General features: G+C 53.8%; 1 protein-coding gene across 2 annotated transcripts in view; it reads right to left on the minus strand.

Moving 5' to 3' along the window:
* Positions 1–21,715: 21,715 nt before the first annotated feature.
* CHST8 (carbohydrate sulfotransferase 8) overlaps positions 21,716–27,569 on the minus strand; it is a 101,623-nt gene continuing 95,769 nt past the window's right edge. For both annotated transcript variants that reach the window (XM_036440597.2, XM_036440598.2), the window contains exons 3-4: positions 23,801–23,838; positions 21,716–23,228 (exon numbers count right to left, since the gene is read on the minus strand). In XM_036440597.2, coding sequence (XP_036296490.1) covers positions 22,134–23,228; positions 23,801–23,838 — 1,133 coding nt within the window. In that variant the 3' untranslated portion in view covers positions 21,716–22,133. The remainder of the gene's footprint in view (positions 23,229–23,800; positions 23,839–27,569) is intronic.

Consider the following 27,569-nt stretch of genomic DNA (forward strand, 5'->3'; position numbering starts at 1 on the left):
TGCCATCCTGCTCACACTGACCTCTTCAACCTGCCTCTCTCTGATCGCAAGATGGAGGTATCTCAAAGCTCCATACCTTCCTGTACAGGCGTGGGAGCAAGGAGAGGACCCAGGGCCCCCCAGCCCTCGTCACACCCCATTGACCAACTTGCAAGCCAACGCCAGGGGAAGGGGTTAGCCTGGACAACCAGGTTAGCCCGGCCTGCGTGGCCCTGATCCCTGGGGAAGAGTGGACCTGGTCACAGTCAGGCTCTGCCTGGGGGAGGGATGGACTTTGTGAAGAGTTATTTGCAACCCCCGAGCTAGAAAGAAGGTGAGAGCTAAGCAGAGGTGAGAGGCCCCAAACCCCAATGGGCACCTCCAAGGAAGCGTGAGGCAGCGATGCTGCTCCAGGCCCTGCTAGGGTCCCGGGAGACACAAGACTCAGACATGGAGGTGGCCTGACAGAGTTTGGCTGCTTCCAGGCTATGGAGCTGGCTGCTGGCCACAGGCTCTCTGACCCCTTACCTGTGGGGTCCTCTCCGGCTCATTCTTCTCTCCAGCTGCAGTCCTCCGGGCAGTCCCTCGGGGCTGTTGCCTGTCAGCAGCACCGGTCCTTCAGGGCAGTGGCTCTCCACACCAGCCTGTGCCCCAGGTGAGGAGGAAGCAGCCAAGCAGCCCCAGGACTGCTTCCACTACTCAGCACAGGAAAAGGTCTCCAGGAAGGTGAAGCTGCTGCTGTCAGGGGGACAGGGAGGCCCTCTCTGGGGTCCTCCAGGTCTCTCAGTCCCTGTAAGCCTCATCTGGTCCCTGGGAGAACAGCCTTAAGCACCAAGTCCCGCCCCCAAATGCCTGTGGCTGCCACTCAGGTTTGAAGTAGCCCTGGGGCCACAGGACAAGGAAGGGGCTTGGCAGATGCATTTGCATATGTCTGAGGGGCAAAGCGGTGAGACCATAAGGAAAGCAGCCTTGGGCCCAGCAGAAACCAGCCCTGGCCTGATGGCTCAGTTGGTTGGTGCTGGGTTCAATTCTCGGGTCAGAATGAGTACAGGAGGCAACTGAGTGATCTCTCTCTTCCTTCCTCCCTCCCTCCCTCCCTCCCTCCCTCCCTCCCTCCCTCCCTCCCTCCCTTCCAATCTCTCTCTCTCTCTCCCTTCTTCTCTCTTTACCAAAACAAAACAAATAAAATACCTCACAAACCTGGCCAGGTCTCCTTCCTGGGGCCAAAGCTTGGTATGCTGACCCTGTTCATTCTCACATTCAGGCGACTCCTCCTCGGGCCTGTCTGTGGAGACGGTCTGTGGACAGCATGAACTTGGAAGTCTGAATCCAATTGGGTGACCTTGGGCTTAATTTCTTGAAGCCTCAGCATCTTCCGTGTGATGTGAGAACAGCAGAACCAAGCTGGAAGGGCTTGCTGGGAGAATGGGTGTGACAGCAGAGAACTCGGCGCAGCCTCGAGGACGGGCTCTTGAGAGGGTTGGCTTCCTCTTCCCACTGACCTTCCAAGAGCTCCTCTGGGGCTGTGCTTGCACTCAGCCCTGCATCAGGCGCAGTTGACCCAGCACCCACCACAGGAGGCAGACAAGCTGGGGAGGCGAGAGGGAGTCCCCTGGAGTGGCCCCCGACTCAAGATTTGGGGCTTAAAACCAAGACAAACATGTACACACACGTGAAGGGGGGAATGTGACGTTGGTTAACGTTTAAACGTAAAACACAAGGCTAGCTTGCTTTGGTCCCCGCCCCGGGGCTGGGGCAAGGCGTGTCCTCCAGCGCCTCTCTGTCCTCAGGGCGTAGGGGGTGGATGCAATCCTAGGCGGGCCCTGGGGCAGGGAGCGGCCCTGAGGGCACGGAGGGTCTGCTGGTAAATTCTTTTCTTCCTGTTTTTTTTTTTTTTAATTGTGAAACTCTACTATGTTTTTAAAGTATTTTCAAATTTTAATAAATAATGCATGGTCATTGTTAAACACACACAGTAAAATGTAAGAAGGGAAAACAAAATTCCTGTCTCCCCTTCCCAGAGAAATGTGTCAGTGATTTAGTGTTTGTCCAGTCTTCTTCCTATTCATGAACACATAGGTGCACAGCACACACACACTCAAGGCACAGACTCTCTCTCTCTCTCTCTCTCTCACACACACACACACACAACCTCAGACACAATTGCACATACAGACACAGACACACCCAGCCATAGATGCACACACAGATCCATGCACTCAGATGTAGATACACATATGTTCCCACACAAGTGGCAGACACAAAGGGACGTGAGGACACACATTCAAGGTTGCACAGAGTTGCACAGACACGTGGCCACACACACCTGAGCACAAACATGCAAACATGCACATGTGCACATAGGTTTCAAACAATGGCATCAAATTATTGATACTAATCCCCAGGCTGTCTTCCCCCTCCCACGTGTTTCAAAATATAGAAAATAATCTAACAGACACCCACCTACCCACTGCTAGGATATACCAAATAGTAATATTTTGAAATAAAATGAAATTGTACAGATCAGTTTAAAATCCTTCCTTCTTCCCCCTGTAATTGCTAACCTGAAGCTATAACATTCCTGAGCACATTTTTATACTTTTGCAACATGTGAATGTATTTAAACAATGATAACATTTGTGTGTGTTTTAAACTTTCACAGAAATGGTGTCCAATGCATGTGTCCTCTTGCACTCGTGTTTACTGCTTGCTTTTCTTGCATCACCGGACATCCCTTGTCGCTCCTTCGATACACCCCAGGCCTCTGTCTCCTTCCCAGGCGCCCCTCCCCCAGTCAGATCTTCTGTGTATTATAGGCCCAGGGCCCCAGAGCGGCTCTCAGGGTGGAACTGGGTCTTTGATGCATTTGCTGAAAGCAGTGGTTTCTGACCTCGCTGCTGTCAGAGGGAAGGGATGGCTCCACCTCTCACCTCCCTCCTGCTGCTCCGGAAGAGGGCATTGCCTGGCAGGTGTTTGGGTAGGTGGTGGCTACTCCCCCCCTCCTCCCCTTCTAGTGCTTCTCCCCACCTCCTTTCCCCCTCCTCTCAGTCCTTCCTCTCCCCCCTTTCTTCTCCTCCTCCCTCCCTCCTCTTCTCTCTCCCTCCTCCTTCCCCTCCTTCCATCCCCCTCTACCTCTAGGCAATGCAAGCCTCTGGCTGAAGCGCTGGAAGGTCACCCAAGGAAGCACAGAAAGAAAAGACATCTTGATGTATTTCAAAATACTCTCTCCCTGCGATTCCTTACAGTTCTATTTTTACATTAGGCTCCTTGTCCTTTTAGAATTAACTTTTGTTTATGGTTTGAGGTCAGCATCTAAAAAATAATTTGTTGTTTTATTTTAAAGATGGCTAGCCAGTCTTGCAGGTGAATCAACTAGTAAAAAATCTTACGTTAGGATTTTGATTGGAATTGGAGAAAATTGAGATCTTCTTACTTTTGCTTTATTACATGTAAATTGTAAATTATACAAATTGAACTTCTATTCTTTTAGTAATTAGAATTTATTACAAATTAGCCCCCCCCCCCCACGTCCCCCACCGGCAATCTCACTTTTCTAGGTTTGGTATGTGATAGGCTGAATTATTAATTCGATTCCCCGCCCTCTAGTAGCTTTAGGTATCTGCACCCTTCGTGCTCCCAGAATGCACCTCTCCACTCCCTGATCCTGGTCTTCTCCGCGGCAGTGAGGAGCTGCTGTGGCACAGCGGAGCCTTGAAGTCCACGCCGGTGTGAGCTGGCCTCAGGACTCCTGCTGTCCAGGGAGGAAGAAGATGCCCAGGTGGCTGCTGACCCTCCAGGCTGACCCCAGAGTGAGACACCAGCCACCACAGACACAGAGAAATAAATGCCCATTGTTTAGGCCGCTGAAATTTTGTGTTTGTCACACAGCATGAGCTGACAGATACAAACTGTATCCTTGTGTCTGTGTGTATATTCCCACACAAATGACCTTGGGATTATGTGAAACATTAGATACTGTATGAAATTATATGTGTGTTTATTTATTACACAATTGGAAATCTACATATCTATATCTAAATGTTTAAAAGGTATACCTTAAGCTAAGAGCTGTTAAATAAAACACATTTTATCCTCCAACCTTGACAGCTTTGCCTTCATAATGAGCTGCAAGGCCGGTTCAGTTGGAATTCCCGGGGTCCTTGGAGGGAGAGGCTGAGTCTGGTGGTGAGGGAAGAGCTGCCCCTTCGCTCAGTTTCCTGGCTTCATTCCCCTGTGGTGCTGGGGGTCCCTGTGTACCATACGCAAACTGTAGCCTGCACTGCCAGGCTCTGTCCACACCCCCCACAGATGGCTGTCCCCTGGTTCCCCCTCAGACCTTGTGGGGCTTACATTGGTGGATGCTGTCCACCCTCTGGCCCAGAGGAAGAGGCCCACGCAAGCCCAGGTCCTGAGCTGAGGGTGTTGGGCAGGAAATCCTAGGGCCCCAGGTGTGTCAGACATGCAGACCGGTATGTCTTCTATTGCTTATCCTGGCTTCCTCCTGCACACTTAGTCTCCCTCTCGGTGAGTCCTTTCCATTGCTCCTTTTTATTTTATTTTACTAAATTGATTGGGTGACATTGATCAACATGAACATATAGGTATAGGTGTAGGTTTCTGTTACAAGATCTGTATTGCACTGTGTACCCACCACCTAAAGGCAATCTCCTGTCACGTTGTGTTAGGACCCCACTCCCTTCCCTCTGGCAACCATGTCCCACATCTGAGCGAAATCATATTGTGCTTAGCTTTTCCTGACTGACTTATTTCCCTCAGCATAATGTTCCTAAAGTCCATCCAGTTGTTGCAAATGTCTCTACTTCATCCTTTCTTATTTTGAGAGGTATTCCATTGTGTATATGTACCACATCTTCTTTGTCCAGTCCTCTATCATGGGACACTTTGGTTGTTTCTATGCCTTGGCCACCGTGAATAATGCAGCAGTGAACGTAGGGGTGCATATATCTTTGTGAATACATGATTTTGAGGAAAGGGATTGCTGGGTTGTATGGTAGCTCTATTCTCAGTTTTTTTGAGGAATTGCCAGACTGCTTTCCATAGTGGTTGTAGCAGTCTACATTCCCACCAGCAGTGAATGAGGGTTCCCTTTTCCCCACAGCCTCTCCCGCATTTGTTACTGCTTGCTTGTTGATAATGGCCACTCTAACAGGTGTGAGTTGGTATCTCATGGTAGTGTTGATTTACATTTTTGTAATGACCAGTGAGGTAGAACATCTTTTCATATATCTATTGACTGTTTGTATGTCTTCTTGGGAAAGAACCTATTTTTAGGTTCTTTGCCCACTTTTGGATTGGGTAGTTTGTTTGGTGTTGAGTTTTATGAGTTCTTTATATATTTTGGAAATTAAACCTTTGTTTGCAAATATCTTCTCCCATCTGGTTGACTGCCTCTTTGTTTTGTTGTCAGTTTCCTTTGTTTGATATAGTCACATTCACTTATTTTTGCCTTGACTTCCCTTGCCTTTGGGGTCAAGTTTATCAAATGTTCTCTATGACCAAGGTCCATAAGTTTGGTACCTATATTTTCTTCTATGTAACTTATTATTTGGGTCTTATATTTAGGTCTTTGATCCATACTAAAACCTGGCAAAGATAAGATGAAAAAAGAAAACTACAGACCAATATATCTAATGAATAGAGATGTAAAAATCCTAAATAAATTACTAGCAAATCGAATGCAACAGTACATCAAAAAATTATACATCACAATCAAGTGGGGTTTATTCCAGGGGCACAAGGATGATTCAACATACACAAATCAATCAACATAATACACCACATTAACAAAAGAAGGTATAAAATCATGTGATCTTATCAATAGATGCAGAAAAAGCACTTGGTAAGGTTCAACAACCATTTATGATTAAAACACTCAATCAGATAGGAATAGAAGGAAAGTACCTCAACATAATAAAGCTCATCTGTGATAAACCAATATCATACTTAATGGTAAAAACTGAAAGCTTTTCCCCTAAGATCAGGAACAAGACAAGGATGTCCGCTCTCACCTCTTTTATTCAGCACAGTGAGAGAAGCCCCAGCCAGAACAATAAGGCAAGAGAAAGAAATAAAAGACATCCAGATAGGGAAGGAAGAAGTCAAACTGTCACTTTTTGCAGACAACATGATTCTGTATATAGAAAAAAAGACTCCATAAAAAAAAAAAAACTATTAGAAACAATAAACAAATACTGTCACGTTGCACAATACAAAATCAATGTGCAAAAATCCATTGCCTTCCTGTATACTAACAACAAAACTTCAAGAAAAGAAATGAAAACAACAACAATTCATTTTGCAATTGCAACCAAGAGAATAAAATACCTAGGAAAAAACTTAACAAAGAATGTGAAAGATTTATATGCTGAAAATTTTTCGGTATAATGAAAAGAGATTAAAAAAGACACAACAAAATAGAAAAATATCCCGTGTTCATGGATGGGAAGAACCAACATAGTTAAAATAGCCATGTTATCCAAAGCAATATACAGATTTAATGTAATTCCCATCAAAATCCCAATGTCATTTGTAAAGAAATCATCAAATTTGTATGGAACCACAAAAGACCCTGAATACCCACAGCGATCCTGAGGAAAAGAATGAAGCTGGATGTATCATGCTACCTGCCTTCAAATTATACTACAGAGCTACAATAATCAGAACAGCATGATATTGACAGAGAACCAGACACACAGATCAATGGAATAGAATAGAGCCCAGCTATAAATCCACATGGTTATGGACAAGTAATTTTCAACAAAGGAGCCAGAAACATACAATGGAGTAAAGAGAGTCTCATCAGTAAAGGGTGCTGGGAGCCGAAACCAGTTTGGCTCAGTGGATAGAGCGTTGGTCTGCAGACTGAAAGGTCCCAGGTTTGATTCCAGTCAAGGGCATGTACCTTGGTTGCGGGCACATCCCCAGTAGGGGGTGTGCAGGAGGCAGCTGATCGATGTCTCTCTCTCATTGATGTTTCTAACTCTCTATCCCTCTCCTTTCTGTAAAAAAATCAATAAAATATATATATTTTTTAAAAAGGTGCTGGGGAAGCTGGAAAGCCACATGCAAACGAATGTAACTGGGTTACAGTTTGTATCAATTGGTCTTTATACACATTCAAGTTACCTCTCACTAAAAACAACAAACAAAACTCTGTTCGGGATATGCCCTGCCAGCACCTTCCCTGCCTCCCTCCACCTGTCCCAGCTGACATAGTGGAAAGTAGTCCATACTTCTCATGTCCTACTTGCCTTCCATTCCTCCCTAGCCAATTCCAGCACCTTCTGGCCTTGAGTCCCTTAAGGTCCCCAAACACCTCTTTCTCAGGCCAGTAAGGACCCGTATCACCTCATCCAGAGGCGTGTCTCAGCCCCCATGTTACTGGGCCCCTCAGCTCAGTGGCCTTGGGCTCAGCCAGGCTCTCTTCTTTCCTCAGCACCTCCCCCCCCCCCCGCCCCCCCAATCTCTTCCTCGGGCTCCAGGGCAGCACTGTCCTTTCATGCCTCCTTTGGAGTTAGCAAGGCCATGCTTCTTGCTTTGCCAGCAACATGTGAGGCAGAATCTGAGAAGCCAGTGTGCCTACCCCAGCCTGGGCAACTGTAGACACGGTTTTTGAGGTGGAGCCTCCATCAACTGGGTTCCCAGGGGACTGTGAGCGGGGACCCACGCTGGACTTGTACAGTGAGGTTAACTTTTGTCTTTTTGGGACTTTGACATTTAGGGGTATCAGTTTCTGCGGAGTGCCCTTGCCTGCTCGGGCTGCTGCACCTGCATCTCCAGAGCAGAACTCACACCCATTGCTTCCCCTCCTATCAGCCCACTGCGTTTTGGCTTTGTCAGCTGGCTCATCCCTATCTCTGACCATCCTCAGGCTGCCTTCTGTTCTCTTCTCACACCTTCTCAGACAGCAGTCTCATGCAGCTGTGTAGTGTTAGTGACTCACAGATTTACACTCCTTCCACCTCCAGATCCCCCTCCCACTTGAGGCCTCCCTTAGGATGCCTCAGAGATTCCTCAGACTCAACATGTCATGACTCAGACTCATGATCTTGCCCCTCCTAACCTGCCTCCTCCAGTATCCCCACCTCACCCTGCCACTCAGTTGTGCAAACTGGAACCTGGGAGTCATCCAGGAATTGCCTCCTTCCTGATCCTCTTCTGCTTTTCCCATCTCCAGTCCGTCACCGAGACCTGTCAATTTCTCCTCAGACACATTCATACTTCTCCATCATCACGGCCACTCTGGTCCAGCTACCATCCTCTCTCACTTGGATGGCTGCAGCAGCTGTCCTTCTGGTCTCAGCACTGTCAGTCTTGCTCTTACAATATACACTGAGTGGCCAGATTATTATGATCTCTGAACGCATAATAATCTGGCCACTCAGTGTATATCCTATACAGTGGTGCCTCACACAACGAACTTAATTTGTTCCAGGAGCAAGTTTGTTATGCGAAAAGTTCGTTATGTGAAACGCGTTTTCCCATAACAATACATGTTAAAAAAAATAATTCGTTCTGTAGCATAAAATATGCTAAGATGACATAAAAAAAGATAAATTTTTTGTTATTATTTTTATTTAGATACATCTAAAAACATATTTTTTTAAAAAAAAACACACATTTTTTAAATTTTAAGACAGACTAAGTAGAGTCTACCGAATCTTGCACATCTTCATCCATTTTCTGCTTTTTGGCCGATGGTTTCATGAAAAACCTGTCCAAAGTCGTTTGTTTTTCTCTTTTCTCCAACATCTGCCGGAAATAACGGACAAGAGTATCGGAGTAAAGATCGTTGATCCTGTTTGCTTCAGCTGAATCCGGATAGTGGGCATTGGTAAACTCCTGAACTGCTTTCCATTTGACCAGGATGTTCTTGATGTCAGCAGTTGGGATTGGTTGATTGTTTGATTGTTGCTCCTCGTTATCAGATGACGCTTCCCTATGAGCATTGTCCTGTTGCTGGACCAGAAGTGCTTGGAGCTCTTCAGTTGTCAGCTCTTCTTCGTGTTCCTCAATAAGCTCCTCTACATCCTCTTCCTCTACCTCTAATTCCAACCTTTGGGCCACTGTGATGATGTCCTTCACCACTTCTGTGTCATCAACTACTGCTTCTTCCTGGGTCCACGAAAGCACAAGCATCTTCCAAGCAGAAATGAGGGTCCTTTGTGACACTTCTTCCCAGGCCTTCTGTATAAGTCGTATTGCCATAAGGACATCAAATTTCTCCTTCCAAAACTTTCGGACAGTCATATTGTCTCCACCAAACTCGCATTCTTCAAACACCTTATTAAAGAGGGCTCTAGTGTAGAGTTTTTTAAAGTTCGCAATAACTTGCTGATCCATTGGCTGAAGAATGGATGTGGTGTTTGGTGGCAAATACTGCACCTTGATAAAAGGATAATTTTCCTGCAATATTTCTTCTAGGTCTTTTGGGTGAGAAGGGGCATTGTCAAGTATCAGAAGGGCTTTGAGCGGCAGTTCTTTTTCCAGCAAGAATTTCTTCACGGCACGGCAGGAGCAAAGGTTTCCAGAATCCATTCGTTGAAGATAACTTGGGTCACCCAGGCTTTTTGATTGGACTTCCAATGGACGGGCAGTTTGGACTTAATAACGTTATTTTTCTTGAAAATTCTTGGATTTTCAGAGTGATAAACCAATAGAGGTTTGATCTTGAGGTCTCCGCTGGCATTAGACGAAAACATAAGGGTAAGTCTGTCCTTCATGGCTTTGTGTCCTGGCAATTTCTTCTCCTCTTTTGTAATGAAGGTTCTGCTCGGCATTCTTTTCCAGAAAAGACCCGTTTCATCGGCATTGAACACTTGTTGTGGGCAGTATCCTTCATCCTTAATACATTTTTGAAAGTTAATAGAGAACTTTTCTGCTTCTTTCTTGTCAGCACTGCCAGCCTCACCATGCATAGTAACGCTGTGGATTCCACACCTTTTCTTAAATCTAAAAAAACACCCCCTGCTGGCTTTGAATTCTTCTTCATTATCTTGATTGCTGCTACTTCCAGGGACGTTTTTCTTTAGATCGTCATAAATTCTCTTGGCTTTGTGACAGATAATATCTTGGGTTGTTACGTCACCTTTCACCTGCCTGTCCTTAATCCAAATCGCTAATAGCCTCTCCATTTCCTCGTGGATTGAAGACCTATGTTTTTCATGAAATAGTTTTGATACTCCTTTGGCTACTTTGGCTGATTTGATTGCATCCTTATTTGTCAAAATGGTGAAAATGGTGGTCTTGCTGAGGCCAAACTCTTTGACGAGGTCACACTGTTTTACCCCACATTCACTCCTTCTAATTATTTCCTGTTTCATTTCAACAGAAATCACCTTCCTGCTTTTTTTAGAAGCCATGATATAAAAAAAAATATTGAGTTTAACTTAAAAGGACGACTGCCGTGATACGTGCGTGATTTAATTCATAATGAAGAACGATTGCCGCGATAGGTGCTTAAGTTAAGCGCAGTGACTAACGACTGCCTGCAGTGCTTGCGCGGAAGGATGCAATACATCGGCAGCGATCATGGAAGCTCGGGCGAAGCAGTCGTGGAAGCTCGGGCAAAGCGGTCGTGGCAGCTCGGGCGACTTCGTTGTGTGAAACGAAGTTCGTTGTATGAATCATGAAATGAAGTTCGTTGTGTGCAGCGTTCGCTGTGCGAGGCGTTCTTTATGCGAGGCACCACTGTATAATAAAAGGCTAATATGCAAATTGTCCCCTCAACCAGGAGTTCGACCAGCAGGCAGGTTGGCCAACCACCCATTTCCCCTTTCCCTGGCCAGGCAGGCCGGACCCCACCCATGCATGAATTCATGCACCAGGCCTCTAAAAATATATAGATTTAGATATAGATATAGATATAGATATAGATATAGATATAGATACACACACACACACACACACACACACACACACACGCGCGCACACACACTCACATAGAGTGGCCAGATTACCCCCCTGCTGCAGTTTACCTCGCTGTGCTAGGCCATGGTCGTGGACTTCCAAGCCTTGAAAACTGTGAGAAATAAACATTTATTGTTAATAAACTCAGTTTATGGTATTTTGTTATAGCAGTCAGAAAGGACTAAGAGAGGCAATTAATGGTTGCATTTGTACTTGGTGTCCCATGGTCATGGTCAGGTACTCTCTCTAGACCAAGGCTTGTAGCATGCCAGGAACTGCTTGTCAAAAGATTTATCATTTTCCACATGGCATTGCCTGTGACAGAACCTTAAGAGTCTTGCCAAAAACTCTACGTGGTGTCTTTCGCCAACACTGATACCTCCAATACCATGGGTCCTCTGGGTCGCTTAGCCCAAGTTAGCGCCTTGCACCACGGCCCGGACCTGCCGCAGCGCCCTCTCCATCTCTGGGCTGGCTCAAAGCTGGGAGCTTTGCACGTCCTCTGGTTAGTGGTCTGGAGTATTCCTATGTGAGCACGATGCCTCCAGACCCAATGAGGCCTCCAGCCACGCTTCCTTCCCCAAAGGGGAGGTGTGAGATGCCGGAATTTGTCCTCTACTGTAAAGCTCCAGCCTGCTGCAGCTCCTCAACGTTTTTCTCACATGACGGGCTCCTGAAACATCACTGGCTTGCCCTCCGCCCTCTGCAGAGCCCAGGTCTTCCAAAGGCCTCCTTCTTGCTCCTTCATTCTGATTAGCGTGAGGTGACTGAAACATGACCGATATGATATTCTGCAGGATATCCAGCCAATCCAGGTCTTAGGCATCTCCTAAGCAAGTCTATTCCAATCACACGTGCTTTGGGTTTCAGGTTCTTACCTCTCCTTCAGCCACTGGGTCCCTGGCCTGAAAACTGGCTCAAAGTTCATTCAGTAAACTGGGCAAGGAACCGCAAGTCTGTTTTTATTGGGCGGACTGCCCTCACATCTGCCAGGAGAGTCTCTTCTGCCTTCGCTCTGACCTACAGAAGCAAGCTGGCACCTACCCGCTGAGTGACTTGGGTTTGGTAACTGGTGTGTCTGCCAGACCCTCCGGAAGGCCAGGTTCCTCTCCCATCCTTCCTGGCCTCACGTGCACCTTCAGTTCAGCACGTCCACTTCGCAGAGCATGCCCACCAGCTAACACAGAACCCCAGCACCTCTAAGAGCATGGCCACTGCTTCCCCCATGCTTCTAGAGCCCATCCTAGCAGCACTGCAGTCTCCTAGCAGTAGTCTTTGCCAGCCACCTGAATCCCCCACCCCAGGAAAGCGCTCTCAGGTCATTAAGCTCAACAACCCATTCCAACCTTACGTGCCCACCCAACACAGCCCTGCCTGACCTGCGGCCAGGCACCTTCAGAGCCCAGTCCCACCTGAGCTCTCCTGGCCCTGCGGGACCTGAGGGCTGCAGGTGCAGTGGCTCTTCTGGGCCACCAGGGGCAGCGCCTCCTTCCCCAGTGGGGCTGTGGTCCAGTGGCCGGAGGGGAGGTGGGGCAGATCCTGGAGGGGCTGTTCACTGTCTACAGAGCAGAGACCTCCCACTCCTTCAAGGAACGGGGGCCATTAACCCTTAATAGAGGAGAAGGGCCACCTCTGTAGGCTCAGAGGGTTCAAGGCAATCTAGGGATTTACAGCTTGGGGTGCATCAACTCACATCCCTTTGGAAACGTCAGGGCGCCACTTTCTCCACCAGAGGGCGGCCTTGGCTCAGCGGACCTGCATAGGCTGAGTTTGACCTTCTTTGGAACTTGGTTGATCCGGGGTCCTAGCTTTGTCCGCCCTCCTGCTACAGGACCTCCCAGCTCTGCACTGCTCTCAGCCTTTGGTTACCTTTTCACAAAGTGTTCGTCACGGGCAGTGGCCGCCCAATTCTGTTGATTTGTTGTCCCTGGTAGTTCTCAAGGGCCTCGGCACTGATTTCCCTGCATGGACAAACCATCCCAGGCCACCAAGGGTGCAAGTGTGAGCACCTGTGGTCACCTGTGACAGGAGCTACCTGTGCCCCCCCCCCCCCCCCCCCCCCCCCCGCCCCACAGCTGTGGCTGGCAGAGGAGATGGGGAGCCTGCTCCACGGTCCTGCCCCTGGCCCTGCCTCCTCTGGTGCTGCCTCCTCAGACTCCCGGCCCACAGGGCTGTGGGCGGGCTCCCTGGGCAGCAGAGCTCACTCACATGCAGGAGGTTGCTGGGGAGGCTCTCAGGACCTCCCCCTGTAGAATGGGAGGGAGGAAAGCAGCCTTAGGCAGGGGAGAAGCTGGGCTCTAACGGTGGGTCAATTTCAGCTACAACACAAAGCAACACAAATGGACTGTCTTACTCTTCTGGAGTGCAGAAGCCTACAAGGGGCTGCACTCCCTCCGGAGGCCTGGGAAAGCATGTTTCCCCGCCTCTCCCAGGTCCTGAGGCTTCCTGCTTTCCTCGGTTCGTAGATCCTTTCATCCATCACTCTGACCTCCGCGTCCATGTCCCATCTCCCTCCGACTGAGCCTCTCCTGTCATTAGCATGCCTGTGATTACATATGCCCATGTGGATACTCCAGGATAATCTCCCCATCTGAAGATCCTTAATCATATGGGGAAAACCCCCTTTGACCTGTAAACTAACCATTCATACATTCTTAGAATTAGGAGTTGGGCATCTTTAGGGGCCATTGTTCTTTCTCCCACGTCAGCTCTGAAGCTGGGTGGCCCTTCGGGACTGTTGGGAGAGGACCCTGTCTGTGCTGTGACCGCGAGCGAGCAGCGTCTTTACCAGGCAATCCCTGAGGAGGCCGGCGGCAGGGCCTGTGCCAGCAGCACTCCAGTGCCTGCAAGTCCCTCACTCCTGAAGGGGATCCGGGTGGTGCGTCCTGGCACCCACTACCTCCCCTCTGCTGCAGCCCCAGGACCTTCCCCCACCCCTCACCTGGCCACCCCATCGCACACCGCAGGACATTCGCACATGATCTTCCCTCAGCCTCATTGTCCTGGTTTGGCCTGGAGACACACACACACACACACACACACACACACGTGCGCGCGCACACACGCGCCATCACCACACGTCCTCAGTGCCTAGCACAACACCTGCCACATGTGGCCACTCAGGAAATGTGAAGTGGATGCAAGCTCTGGCCTCCCTGCCTCGATGTGGACCTGTTAGGTGTGGAGCTGTGATCACTACTCCCCGTCAGTGGTTCCCATTGCTGTTAGCACCAGATCCAAGCTCCTTACCATGGCCTATGGGGTCCTACTTGGCCTGGCATCTGTTGTCCCGGCAGCCTGCACATAGGTGCTGCTGCTCCACACCGTGTCTGTGCACATTGCCCTGGGCTCCAGCCAGTTCCAACTCAGGGATGGTCCTGAGTCACGAGCTTGGAGCCAGCCTTACAAAGTCACATGGCCTGGGGCCCTCAAATACCCAGTTGGGGTCTGTGGTCCCCAGGCCAGGTCCCTCAGCCCCATCCTGAGCCCCACCCTGTCCCCATCCCCCTTGGTTAGCTTAGGACCCCCTTAGGGAACAACGCTGACTGCAATTCCATGGACAGCCCAGCCCCTGAAAAATGATGGTGGGCCCTGCCCCCGTCATTAATTCTCCGGTGACTGAGGCCTTCCCCCAGGGTGGGCGTAGGGCCAGGGTGACTGATTGCACCTGCTCTGCCTGCGAGGACTTGGCCAGTGGGAGGCTCGGGCGGCAGCTCCCCAGCGAAATGCTGCATGGAGATTAATGACCCTGAGCGGGGGCTCTGGGTGAAGAGGCCTGCGCGGAGGCAGGCTGAGCCCGCGGGCCTGCGCCCCATGCCCGCGCCCGCTCTGCCAGCCCCTCCGAGGAGCGGAGCTGCAGGTCCTGCACCTGTGCCCAGGTTCCCTGGATCTCCCAGAATCGGCTGCCTCAGCCTCACGCCCGAAACCTCAAACACAAATAATTTTCAATTTGCCTGGGAGTTTCAATCGCACAATCCAATGTTAAATAATAGATTAAATGCCTCAGGGAGAGAAACAGGATTTAAGAAGAAGAAATAAATAAAAGGAAAAGTAAAATTCAGCACATCGGCTTGGTGAGTAAGAATGCAGCTTTCCCTCCTGGCCTGCATCGCCCACCCTGCCCACCCTGCCAGGCTGGGCTCCCTCCCCCAGGCCTGTGGGGATTACCCTTCAGGCACTGGGTCTCCCACGAGCGGGTTCCAGGCCTCAGCAGCCCTGGGCTCCACCCTCCTGCTCCAGCCTCTGCACGGCAGGGAGAGGCCTGGCTTGTAGCCCTGGCAACCACCACCCACCCGAGTTGACAGGCTGACCAGACAGGCAGACAGAGAGGACAGTCAGAGCACAGCCAGGCTGTGCCAGGTGACAGGCAGGTTAGCGGGCAGGCAACAGGCACGATATGATGGGGTTGGGTGCACACATGGGTGTAGGATGAGGGTGTCCTTGAATCCAACAGAAGGCTGAAGAGGATGTGTCTAAGGGACATGGCTTGTCTGTAAGGTCTGGAACGAGGTCCTCTCTGAGAAGCAGAAGGCACATTGGTGGACACCAGGGCCAAACTACCAGCGTTTGAATCTTGGGACATCTTTTTTCTTTTAACATTTGTCAGTTTCCTTTATAAATTTTTAAAATGTTATTGTGGACAATATTACAGATGTTTCCCAATTTCCCCTTCTTTATCCCCTTCCTCCCAGCCCCTGCCCCACCCCAGGCTATTGTCTGTGTCCTCTGGTTATGCATATATGCATCTGAGTCCTTTGGTTAATCTCTTCCCATTCCCCTGCCCTCCTGGAGATATATATGCCCGTTGGAACATCTTTTTCTTTTCTTTTTTTTAATTTAAAAAATTTTTGTATTGATTTCAGAGAGGAAGGGAGAGGAACATAGAAACATCAATGAAGAGAGAGAATCATTGATCCATGCCTCCTGCACACCCCCTACTGGGGACCGAGCCCACAACCCTGGCATGTGCCCTTGACCAGAATCGAACCTGGGACCCTTCAGTCCACAGGCTGACACTCTGTTCACTGAGCCAAACCAGCCAGGGCAGAACATCTTCTTAAGAGCTGTGTGGGTTTGGGCAGATCACTTCACCCGCGTATCAGTTTCCTCGTGTGCACAGAATGGGGATGCATAGTTATATCCACCGTACAGGGCTGCGATGAGGATGCCTATGCATGAACTGCTTAGAACAGCATCTGGCAAACCAGTAAATACCATCCTCTTACGGTTGCTGTGGGAGCCTGGGCAGGAGACGAAGGGGCTGGGTTAAGAGGTGGGCACTGGAGAGGGACAAAAGGACTCACTGAGGGCCAGGGAGAATGACATGTGCCAGAAGGGGGCAAGCCATGGAGGGGATGGGGCTGCTGCTTTTTCTTTCTGAAGAGGGGCCTGCTGGGAAGTCTGATGACCAGCAGTGCGTGAGTGAGATTCCTGAGGAGGAGGCGTGGGGCTGGAGATCCGAGAGGAAGCGGAGGACCAACCTCCGAAAGGGCAGAAGGAGCCATGGGGCGGGAGGTGCAGAGGAGCGTGGCTTTCACAGGCAGCGAGGGCTTTCTGGTCCTCCCTTGTCCTTCACCGCGGTCAGAAACACACCACCGGTGGTGCACCTTGCTGGGATGCTGTGTGAGTGTGCGGGTGTGTCTGCTGAGTGTGCGCATGTATCTGCACATATGTTTGTACCTGTTTCCGTGGATGTGGCTCTGGTGTGAATGTGTATTTGTGAGGATGGGTATGTGTGCATCGGTGTGTGCCTGTGTGTGGGGCCATGTCCTGTGTATCTGTGCCTGTGTCAGTGTGTGCATATTGTGGTTGAGGTCACAGAAGGCCTAGGTCACCCTCATGGGGAGTGGAGGCTGCTGGTGGCCTGTGAGGTTTGCGAGCATGGCTGGGCTGAGAGCCCAGGGAGCCGGTGCCTTCTGCAGCCTGTGTGTGTGTGTCGGGGGGGGGTGGGGTGGAGGGGGGGGCCCTGCCACCTAGGGGTTTACCTGGGAGTGAGACCAAGGAGCAGTGTGCAAGGTGGAAAGGCGGGTCAGCATGCACCCCAGTCTAGCTTGCTGAAGAGGGCGGTGAAGCCAGCACGGTGATGGCAGCTCCCCACACACTCCTGGGGACACTGTGTCCTCCCTGCTAACCTTCCTGGGACGTTCTGGCTCCCACTGGGCCCAGGTGAGGGTGAGGGTGAGGACTGCTGGGTGAGGGCAGGTGGGTTTTCTGGGGCTGGTTCTGGAATGACTTCTGGATTCTGCTTGGAGACAGCTGGAGAGGTACTGTGCCCGGTGACTCAATGGCTGGGAGGGAGGGAGAGAGGGTCTCCAGTCACAGTGTCTCCTCCTTGCCATCCACAGTCGGGATGTTGCTGCCACCTCGTGGGCTGACTGGGGATACCCAGGCCGCTGCTCAGGAGCGAGGTCTTAGCACCCCCTGGCGGCCAGCGGTGTCTCTGCCGGCGGAGGCCTGCTTCCGCCCCGCCCTCCCTTGGATCGCCAAGATGCCAGGGGTGAGGCCAGGGCGGGGAGAGCGGGGGGAGGGGGGTGTCACAGCCCGACTGCTGGGTGGATCCCAGCTCCAGGTGCTACCCCGTGCATCTCTGGACAAGCCTCTCTGTGCCTCTGTCGCCCCCCTGTGGAGTGGGGCACGGCAGGCCCAATCACAGCTGCAGGGAGAGGTCTACCAGGTAGTGCAGGGCGAGGCCAACACAGCACCCACTGTCTGAGCGCTTGGTTTAGGCTGGTACACCCTAGGCTCCTCGGTTTGAAATGACTCACTTCTGACTCCTAACCTCTGACCTCTGACCCTTGTCCTAGGCTTCAAGTGTTCTGGGGAGCAGCCCTCAGCTTAACCTCAGCAGTGGGGGAGGGGCAGAAGCATCTGCTCCTTGGTGGCCCATCCCCACCAGACCCCTGGCCACCATCTGCTCACAGCCCAGACTGTTGTGCAAAGGGCAGGGGGAAGAGTCCGGGAGCAATGCAGGCCTCATCGCCAGGCCAGGCCACCCAGAGGGACCAGCGCGCAGGGCTCTCACTCCCCCCCTCTCCCCTCCAGCAGGGGCGAGGGGACTGTGGAGCCCACTTCTCTGAGGGGCAGCCATGGCCAATCCCTCCCTCCTCTCCCCCCACCAGGTCAAGCCCACAGCTCCCTAAGGGTTTATTCCTCATCCAGGTCATTGTAGCCATCCACACAGGGTCTCCAACACGAGGACAGATCATTTCAGCCCTGCTCAGCCCAGACTGCCTGCCCCCAGCGCCTGGGAACCTTCCCGGTGCATCCTGTGCCCACGGGTCAGACGAAGCTCCCTGTGCCTGCGCACTGGGTGCCGTGGGGAGGGGACACCAGCAGGAAAGTCCTCCATGAGCCACAGGTGCCCCAGAGATGAGAAGCTAAGGATCGGGGGGGAGGAGTGAGGGGAGCCCGCCTGCCAGCCCCAGGCCTCTCCTGAGGCTCCAGTGCCCCACCCCCCAGCCAGGGGGCACAGCTCCAAGGTTGAAATTGGCACCTGGAAGGGGACGGGGTGCTGAAGGACTGTCCTTCCACCCACTGCCCACCTACCTCTGTCCTGGGCCCTCCGCACAGTGGGGAGTAGGAGGGCTTGGCTGTGTCTTGGAGGCCCAAGGCGCCTGATGCCACACCTGCCTCCCTGACAGACCTCAAATCTCATCCCCTCAGAGGACCTCAGGTCGCCTGGAGCGCAGGCGCCAGGAGGACCCCAGTCTGTCCCCTTCGTCACCAGAGAGCAGGGCTCATTCTGAGGAGTCTGAGCTGCTCTGGGCAAAGGCCCGGCAGGGACTCCACTTGGGCTGCCCCAGAGAGGCAGGGGCCGGGCACTGGGGGTTCGGTGGTTATTTTCCCCACCTGGTCGGCCACTTGACCTCTGGGAGGACCCTGACCCAGACTCCCTCCCTCCAGACTATACCCACAAAGTGGGCAGCGGATGAAATAGGGCAGGGGTGGGCAGCACAAATGGTCCCAGAGAGGAGGGGGAGGACTGTCCAAGTCCCCCCAACCCTGACACATTACACAGGCTCACACACATGCACACTCCTCACCCTGGGCAGATACCCATAGGACAGACACCACACCAAACCCTGACCCTCCCTCACATATACACATAGAGACTCACATGCTCAACCCACACCCAGACACTTACACACACACACAAACCCTCACAGACACACCCACACAGACATACAAATGCACACACAGAGACACATACATGGAGACACAGACACACAGACACACAGACATATACATAGACTCACACACTCACCCATCCACTCTCCCAGCCCAGATACCCACAAAACACACACACACACACACACACACACACACACTCCTGTATTGGCAATTAATTCCACTGTCCCCAGCCCTAGGGCTATACAAGGCTTGAGGCTGGGGTTGGAGGCTGGAGTGGGTCCAAAACCACCTCAGTGGATTCAGGGGGAGGTCTCAGGACCGGGCCTCTGGCAGTCATGCTGGGAGCCAGGACTGTGTCCCCTGTTATCACCCAGAAGGAAAACCCCCTCTTTGATGGATGTGTTGTGTGTGCATATCTGCCCACTCGGGTCTGGTTGTCTCTGAGAGATGGCACAAGTAAAGATGTCTTTTCCTACCCCCAACACACACACACACACTCACACACACACACACACTCACACACACACTCACACTCTCACACACACTTACACTCACACTCACACACACACTCACACACTCACACTCACACACATACACACACACACTCACACACACACACACACACACTCACACACACACTCACACTCTCACACACACTTACACTCACACTCACACTCACACACACACATATACTCACACACACACACTTACACTCACACACACACAAGCACACACACTCACACACACAATCACACACATACACTCATACACTCACACTCACACACTCACACACTCACACTCACACTCACACACACTCACACACACACACACTCTCACACACACACACACACTCACACACACTCACACACACACTCTCACACACACACTCACACACTCACACACACTCACACACACTCACACACACACTCACACACACACACTCACACACACACACACACTCACACACACTCACATACACACATACACTCACACACACACATACACTCACACACACACATACACTCACACACACTCTCACACACTCACACACACCCACACTCTCACACACACACACACACACACACTCTCACACACACACTCTCACACACTCACACATGCTCACACTGGGGGAGGATGGTCTCAGGCAGTCCTGGTTGTCTCTAAGCTGCAGACAGCCCCTGGCTTCCAGGTGAGCTGATGGCAGTGACACTGCCTCAGGCCTGGCCAATGCACCCGTGAGCAGAGTTTCTGCATCGTGAATTCTGTCTGACTCTGTGGGCACACAGCCGGGCCAGCGTTAGCCCTGCCGCCTCCTCTCACTCTGCTCTGGCCTGGCCACGTGCTGCTGGGTCAGCCTCTGGCTCTCGGCGCCTACCTTCCTGCCTCCCACCCCCCAGCCCTGACCACAGCCTGCTCCCTGGCGCCCTGGCTCCTCTGTCCGATGGCCCAGGGCCCCAGGCCACCCCAGGGGAACCTGAGGGGCAGCCTCAGCTGCTCAGGGTTCTGGGACGCATGTGGCCTGAACAGGCACGTGGCAGCCTCACCTCCTTGTTCCCCTTCATAAGCTTCCAGCGCCCGTGTTGGAGGCAGAAGGGGAGATGGAGCAGCTTACGCCAACGTGAGCTTTGCAAACCCTGGGTGGGACCCAGCAGGGTGTCCCACCGCGGGGACCTCAGGGTCTCCTAAGGGTCCAGCAGCATCTCCCCTGGCCAGTGGGAACAGATTGGGAGCAGACTCCTGGGAGATCCACAGAAATCAGGGGGCGGGGGGGGGGGGGGGGGAAGAGGGGAGGAGGGCCCAAGAAGGGCGAACAGCATACTCCTGAGAGACAGAGAAATGAGACCCAAAGGCAGGCAGACAGACAGACAGACCCTAGAAATAGCCAGGCAGCCCTTCCCATTCCAAACAAGACTCTAAGCAGCCACAGGCACACCCAGCTCAAAGCTCCAGCAAACACTTTCTCCAAGACCTTCCTGGACTCACCCTGGCTCTGGACCAGTTCAGAACCTTTCCTGTGTGTGAAGGTGTGTGCTTCTGGACATGTCTTCTCTGTAGCTCTGTGAAGTGTGTGCTTCTGGACATGTCTTCTCTGTAGCTCTCCTCCCCTCCCCCAGGCCTGGTTCACCCAGGGGAAGACGATCCTGACAACCGTGAGGTGGTCTTGTCAGGTGAATGGAGCCAGGAGTCAAGGCCAGGGCTAGGGTCTGTCCATGGCCACTTTGCTCCAAAGCTCTGCTTAGCCCAGAGGCCCGGAAAGCCAGGGGTGGCATTACTCCCTGCCCAGCAGTGCCACACCCACTGGCACCCACCTGCCCTGCAGCAAGCCCAGGGGCAGCCCCAAATGGCAGCTTGCCCAAAGAGCTCGTCACTGCCCTGGCAGTCCCCAGGGAGCCCCCACAAAGTGCCCCGACAAGAAGAGACAGGCCTCCGTGGGGACAGGTCTATCTTTTTACTGACGTGAGTGCTGGTACTGAGACAGGAGGACCCGGTTACCCGAGTGCTGGCCTCGGAGGCCCGAGTGTGAGGAGCTGGCCCCGGATGGAAGCTGCTGCGAGCGGCTCCTGTCACACACACAGCCACTCCGGCCCGGGACTTCCCTGCCCCCGGGCCTGCGGGCGACTGCCCCGGGAAGGGGCCAGTGCTCCCACCCCCGCGCACACAGTGTAGACACCGCTGCTCTGGAAACCGTGTGCTTTATTCGGAACCTCCTCCAGGGTCATAGAAAAGCTGCAAACCATGTGGTCTGGTACAAGGCAATGGCGGAGGGACTGCGGGAGACCCCTCACCACCGGGCCCTCCTCCTCGGGCCTCAGGCTTCCTGGCCATCCTGCCACTGGGCTGAGCTGGGCATGGGCAGCTGGGACTCCTGGGTGTCCCGCTCACACCCCTCCCTCCACATCTCCCTCAGCCAAGAGGGAAGGGAGTGGCTATGAGACGTGGGCCAGGGTCCCCACCCAAGGCCTGAGGCCCACCGGGGCCTGCAGCGGCCACAGCTCCTCACGGCCTCGGAGCCCAGTTGTGTTCTGGGTACGTCCCGGGTCCTGGCTCTGGAACCGTGCCCCTCGGACAGGGCGCCCCTGGGCAGCCGCCAGCCCTCAGTACAGGTCGGCGAAGGGCTTGGAGTAGTTGAACATCAGGTAGTCCATGTAGTAGAAGTCGTAGGCGCGCTGCCGCTGCGGCGCCGAGAGCTGCGCGAAGTAGCGGCGGGTGATGCCGGCCGTGGTCCGCGCCTCCTGCGCGTGCCGGTCCTTGAAGCGCGGGAAGGTCAGGTTGCGCGGCGCGTGGATGAGGCTCAGGAAGAAGTTGGCATCGTCCTCCAGGCTCTCGAACTTGCCCACGAAGTCGTAGTCGATGAGGCAGGGGCTACAGAGCCTGCTGACGTGGTCCCAGTGGATGTCCATGCCCACGGGCCGGTGCACGTCCAGCAGGTACTGGACGAACTCGGGGAAGCGCACGCCGGCGCCCGTCCGCAGGGCCTCCCCGGAGGCGTTGGCGCGGTAGCGGGCCAGGATGGCCTTGCCGAAGACCGGGTGGTAGTAGCTGTTGGGGTGCTCGAACTTGTCGCGGAAGGCGGAGACGAGCCGCTCGAAGGGCTCGCGGACGAAGAGCATCTTGGTGTAGGTGCGCAGGCGGTGCAGGATGCCCGGGCGGTCGAAGGCGTCCAGCCGCTTGAGCGCACCGCCGTAGTGCACGGCGTCGTGCTGCAGGCCGGCGGGGGACGCGGCCAGCCCGGCCAGCACCATGAGCACCCGCTTCCAGTTGGAGCAGCCGGCCTTGGGCACCTCGCAGTACAGCACGCGGTGGCGGTCCTCCACGAAGATGCGGGACACGTGGCGCGGCGTGACGGGCCTGCGGCTGCCGGCGGCGCGGAACTTGGCGCACGCCTCGCCCACCGCCCGCTTGCGCTCCCGCTGCCGTTGCTGCAGGCGGGCCCAGTGGCCGTCCGGGGCGGCGGAGCCCGTGGAGCTGTTGGCAGGGACAGGGGTGGCCGCAGCGGAGGGCATTTTCTTGATGAGCAGCCGGCGGCGGCGCTGCCGGGGCCGCAGGCGGGCCCCCGTGTTGGGGTGGCCTGGAGGGGGGTCAGGCACCAGCAGGCGGAGGCCTCTGGGCGCCCGGCTGGACGCATCTCTGGCCACCCTCTCGGTGGGCGCCTTAAAAACTCCATCCTGGGAACCACCTGGCGGGAAGTCCTGCAGCAAGAAGAGAAACAAACGGTTACCAGGATGGACAGGACAGCTGGACCCAGAAGATCACTCAGGCTGGCCCTCGCCATGCCCAGCCCCCTCTGTCCTCCCCCCCCCCCCCCGCCCCGCTCTGTGACAGGGGCGTGTCTCAGATGAGGGGGAGGGAGCCGGCTGACCCTGCAGAATGTGACCTCTCTGGTCCAGCTCCTGCCCAGCCCTGTGGCCCCTGTGACCATCCCTGTGGTCCTCCCCTCAGCTGGCCATGGCCTGAGGTGCAAGTGTCATTGTGGCCACCAGATGGCGCAGGCCTCCCAGGAACCCGGCCCAGCGGGGCTGGGGAGCGGGTGTCTGGAGGAGGCCGGCTCAGATTTATTGAGTCAATTAGCACACTCCAAAGCTGCCCTCCAATGGGAAAGGGAAATTCATGGCCCAGAGCCCCGGGCTTTGTTCCCAGGCCTCCCGGGAGGGGCCGGACACATTTTTCTTTCCAAGAATGGGTTTAATGTGAGCTCCAAATTTTCTCCCGGCCCTCGCCAACTTTCCCCAGGCAGCCCGTGCTGAGATTTATCAGAACTCACGTCGCGCGGCCGCTGTAGCCTGATGTTGAACTTTACTCCTGAAAAGCAAGCAGAGAGCACAGTATTAGCGGTGGAAGAGCCAGGGACCTGCTTATGGGCACTTGGGGTAGGCTCCATAAAAAGGCAGTGCAGGGGGGACGCAGAAGAGGCCCCTCCCCCCTATCCACATGGAAAATGGGGGCGCAGGAAAGACTTGGTCCCCTTGGCTGCCAGCTGATGCTCCTTTCTTGGCGTCTTACCTCCTAATGTGGCCTGGAAGGTCTGGAAAAGCACCCTGCGCAATCCAGAAACCTCACAGCCCACTCTCCACCTCACCCTGTCCCCAAACCAGAGGGTAAAGGGCCCCTCAGAAAGGCCGTCCGTGTTCTGCCCTGCTGGCTCTGCCCGGGTGTAGTCCATGCAGATGTTCCGTCCTCAGAATACGACACACCTGCACCCACACCTTTGCACACACCTGGCCCGTGCCTGGAACACACTCATTCTCCTTGGACTGGGGTCTCCCCTCGTCCCTCTGAGAAGGTCCCTGAGCCATCCACTTTGCGATGTTGGCCTCACAGCTGGCCCTGGGGCTCTGGGGGTGAGCTGACCACAATCTGCTCTCCTCCAAAGGGCCGAGCAGAGCCCAGGCACAGTGTCCAGCAAGCACTCCCTGGTGACTGGGGCAGACGGAGAGAGAGCAGCGTATCCCTGGCCACACTCCAGGTGTCCCCTCTGCTCACCAGGGAGGCCCTTTGCCTGGGCTGAGGCTGGGCTCACCCAGGAGAGCAAGCACTGCGGAGGTGAGCCTTTGGCCAGAGGAGACGATTCTGCCTCGTAGCAGGTCTGGTGTGTTCTGGGGAATGTCCAGGACAAGAGGACTCCTTCGGGGAACTTATTTAGGCTTCCTTCATCCAACCCTGCTGGCCAGGGAGACTTCAGAGCCCCTTCCCACTCCGAGGCTTTGCCAGAGCCAGTCACAATCAGAACCACCTCCCCGCACGTAAGTAAACTGAGTCTGGTGGCTGCTGGAGTGGGCACTCTGGAGGCCCAGCGCTTCCCCTGCATCTCTGAGGGCTTCACAGAGGTCCAGTGGCCGGAGCCCAGATAGTGAGAGGACGTCCCGGTCCTTGTCCCTGACCCCCAGACTCCACTCGCTTCTCTGAGGTTGTTGTTCAGCCACTGCAATGGCAATGGCCTCATACCGGTCAGGCTGAGGATGTGCCCGCATGTCTCCTTATCAGCATCCCTGGACTGAAAGCCTGACATCCTTGAGCCTGCTGGGACCTTTCTCAAGTCCCAAGAGAGGTGGGAATAAAGGCGGAACTGGGCACGCTGCCTCCTTCTTCTGCTGCAGTATTACTCTTTGATCCCTTTGGGCTCAGAACAGGGGTGTGCCCTTCCCTGGGCAAAGGGCAGAGTGTCCGCCTTCCTGAGCATTGCCAAGGTTATGTGCGTAAGTGTGTGGAGGTGGGCGAGCTCTGAAACAGGCCTTCCAGACTCTTCCACGAGGCTGGGGAGCAGCTCCAGGCAGAAGTGGCTGCACCCCTGGGGGTACGGGGTACGATCAGGGAGTGCCTGACTGTGAGATGGGAGCCTTCAGAATTGAGCCCCTTGCCAGGGACCCCTTCTCAGCCCAGGTCCTGCTTCCTTTCGCTGCCCCCTTCGCCCCCCTCATGGCAGCTACCCCCAGCGTGAGCTTCCGGCTCAGTTTTCCTGGCACAGCTGCTTTCTCCTGCAGCCGCTGATCAGAGCCCTTCTCCAGAGCCTCACACTCGGCTTCCCGCCACACTGCCGGTCTCCTTAATTATTTTCTTCTGGTGATGGCAGCTGGCTCTGCTAAGCCACCTCTCCTGCTCAGTTTCAGACACAGGAATTTACTCTGCTTGTCAACCCTGTCAACTTGTCAAGGTGCGACGGCACTTATTTATGTTCCTTTTCTGGAGCAAATGAGTCATGCCAGGCCCGGCCAAGAGTGGGGCTGAGCAGCCACTTACAAAAGGCATCCTGCCGGCTGGTGGGCTCGATGACAACGTGTTTATTGAGGTTGCAGCCCCTACGGCTGTGACCTCCCACCTGCCCTGTCCCCGCAGTCCGAAGGGAGATGGGCTGTGGAGTCTGTCCCATTTTATCTGCGCAGACTGGACAGGTGTGTCCACTCGGAGGCTGGGAGGGCCAGAGCCCTGGGCGTAGGCTGGAGAAAATGTTCTAGCTGGACAGAGCCTAGCTCTGGGTGAGTCTCCTGACCTTTGGCCACTTTTGTTTAACCAAGCCAACCTGGCTGCAATTGCCTCCGTTGTGAAGAAAAACCCAACAACAGGTCCTATTGGGAGACTATATGTGCCACACGCTCTATGCTCCAAACCCTTCAACTTATGGCAACTTGCTGGGCAAAGACTGGCCCTTTGGAATAAAGGCAGAATTCTAACAAAGGAAATGTCACGGGCTCTCCCCTAGCAGAGGCCTCGTGCTCCTTCCCCATGGAGGACCTGCTCTTCCACACACCGATTGCATAAAGGCTGAAGCAAAGACCACCCAGCTCTCAACGAGGGAAGGCCAGCACCTTGGGCATCTTGACACTGGGGGTCTGCGTATCCCCCAGGGGCTGCATTTCAGCACCCTGGACAGCTCCACGGAGAGCCAAGTGAAGGCAGCGTTGCCTTTGCTGCCCCCACAGGGAAGGAACAGTATTGCCACCAAGAGCCAGCAGAATTGGTGCAGGGTGCGGGGGTGGAGGGTGGGGGGTGTTACGGAAGGGAGGGCCCTGACCCCAATATAATCACAATCAGTCCTCCCAAACCCCCAAATAAGCATACAATCCAGGTAAAACTGGGTTTTCTGAGCAACATAAGCCATGACCTCTTGCCCCCTTGTCCACCCAATGCCAATGCTGCCACACTCATTTCCCATCCCCCCACCTCCACCCTAGGACGGTAATCCCAAGGCCAGTCATGTATACTCCACTTGCAATATCTGAGTTACCCGTCCCCTCTTTTCAACATAGCATTAACAATCCCCCTGCACTTTGGCAAAAAATAAACCACCACTTTCTCTTTCTGGATAGATGACATACGTAGAGCAATTAGAATTCGCACAACACAGTAAGAGTTAGCATCGGTGAGAACAAACAAGGTGTGAGTTATGGGGACTGGCTTCCACATGGTGAACTCTTCACGGGCTTTCTTCCGAGTGTTTGGCTGAAAAGCTTCCTGGTTACCTGCCGGGGGGAGGCCCGGGCTGACAGGGGTGTGCAGAGCCAGTGCTTGGAATTAGACGGTGCAGCCTGGGCCTGGAGCGGAGCTGGGAGAGGCCTCACTGGCAGGTGAGCAGTGGGACGGGAAGGTCCCCTGCCCTGCTAGTCACAGGAGGAAAGCTCGCTGGGTTCAACTCAAAAACTCTAACTCCTAGCTGCCAGTTTGTGTAGACACGTGACACTGACAGGGGTCCAAACAGGGCTCAAGTGCCTGGAAAGGGCTAGATGTGTCTCTGGAGCCCTTGGACATGGTTAAGGGGAATGACTGCTCTTCTGGCTGCTCAAATCCCATCCCCAGGCCCTGGCAGGCAGTGGGGAGAGGGTCCTGCCACTCTGAACACTGTGGCCTGGGGAAAGGCAGGGCCATCCTGAGGAGTCAGGCCCACAGGGAGGGTCGGAGAGGGGAGAACTGAAGGCCCAGGAGGCACACCTGGTGTGGGGGTAAGTCTGAATCCCTGCCCAGGGCAGAATTTCAGACTTGTGCTCCTTGGATCCCTGGGGTTTTCTGGACCGAGCTACATTTCCCTGTGAGCCTTGTGG

This window comes from Pipistrellus kuhlii, unplaced genomic scaffold (assembly GCF_014108245.1).
Source record: "Pipistrellus kuhlii isolate mPipKuh1 unplaced genomic scaffold, mPipKuh1.p scaffold_m20_p_17, whole genome shotgun sequence".
Taxonomy (NCBI): domain Eukaryota; kingdom Metazoa; phylum Chordata; class Mammalia; order Chiroptera; family Vespertilionidae; genus Pipistrellus; species Pipistrellus kuhlii.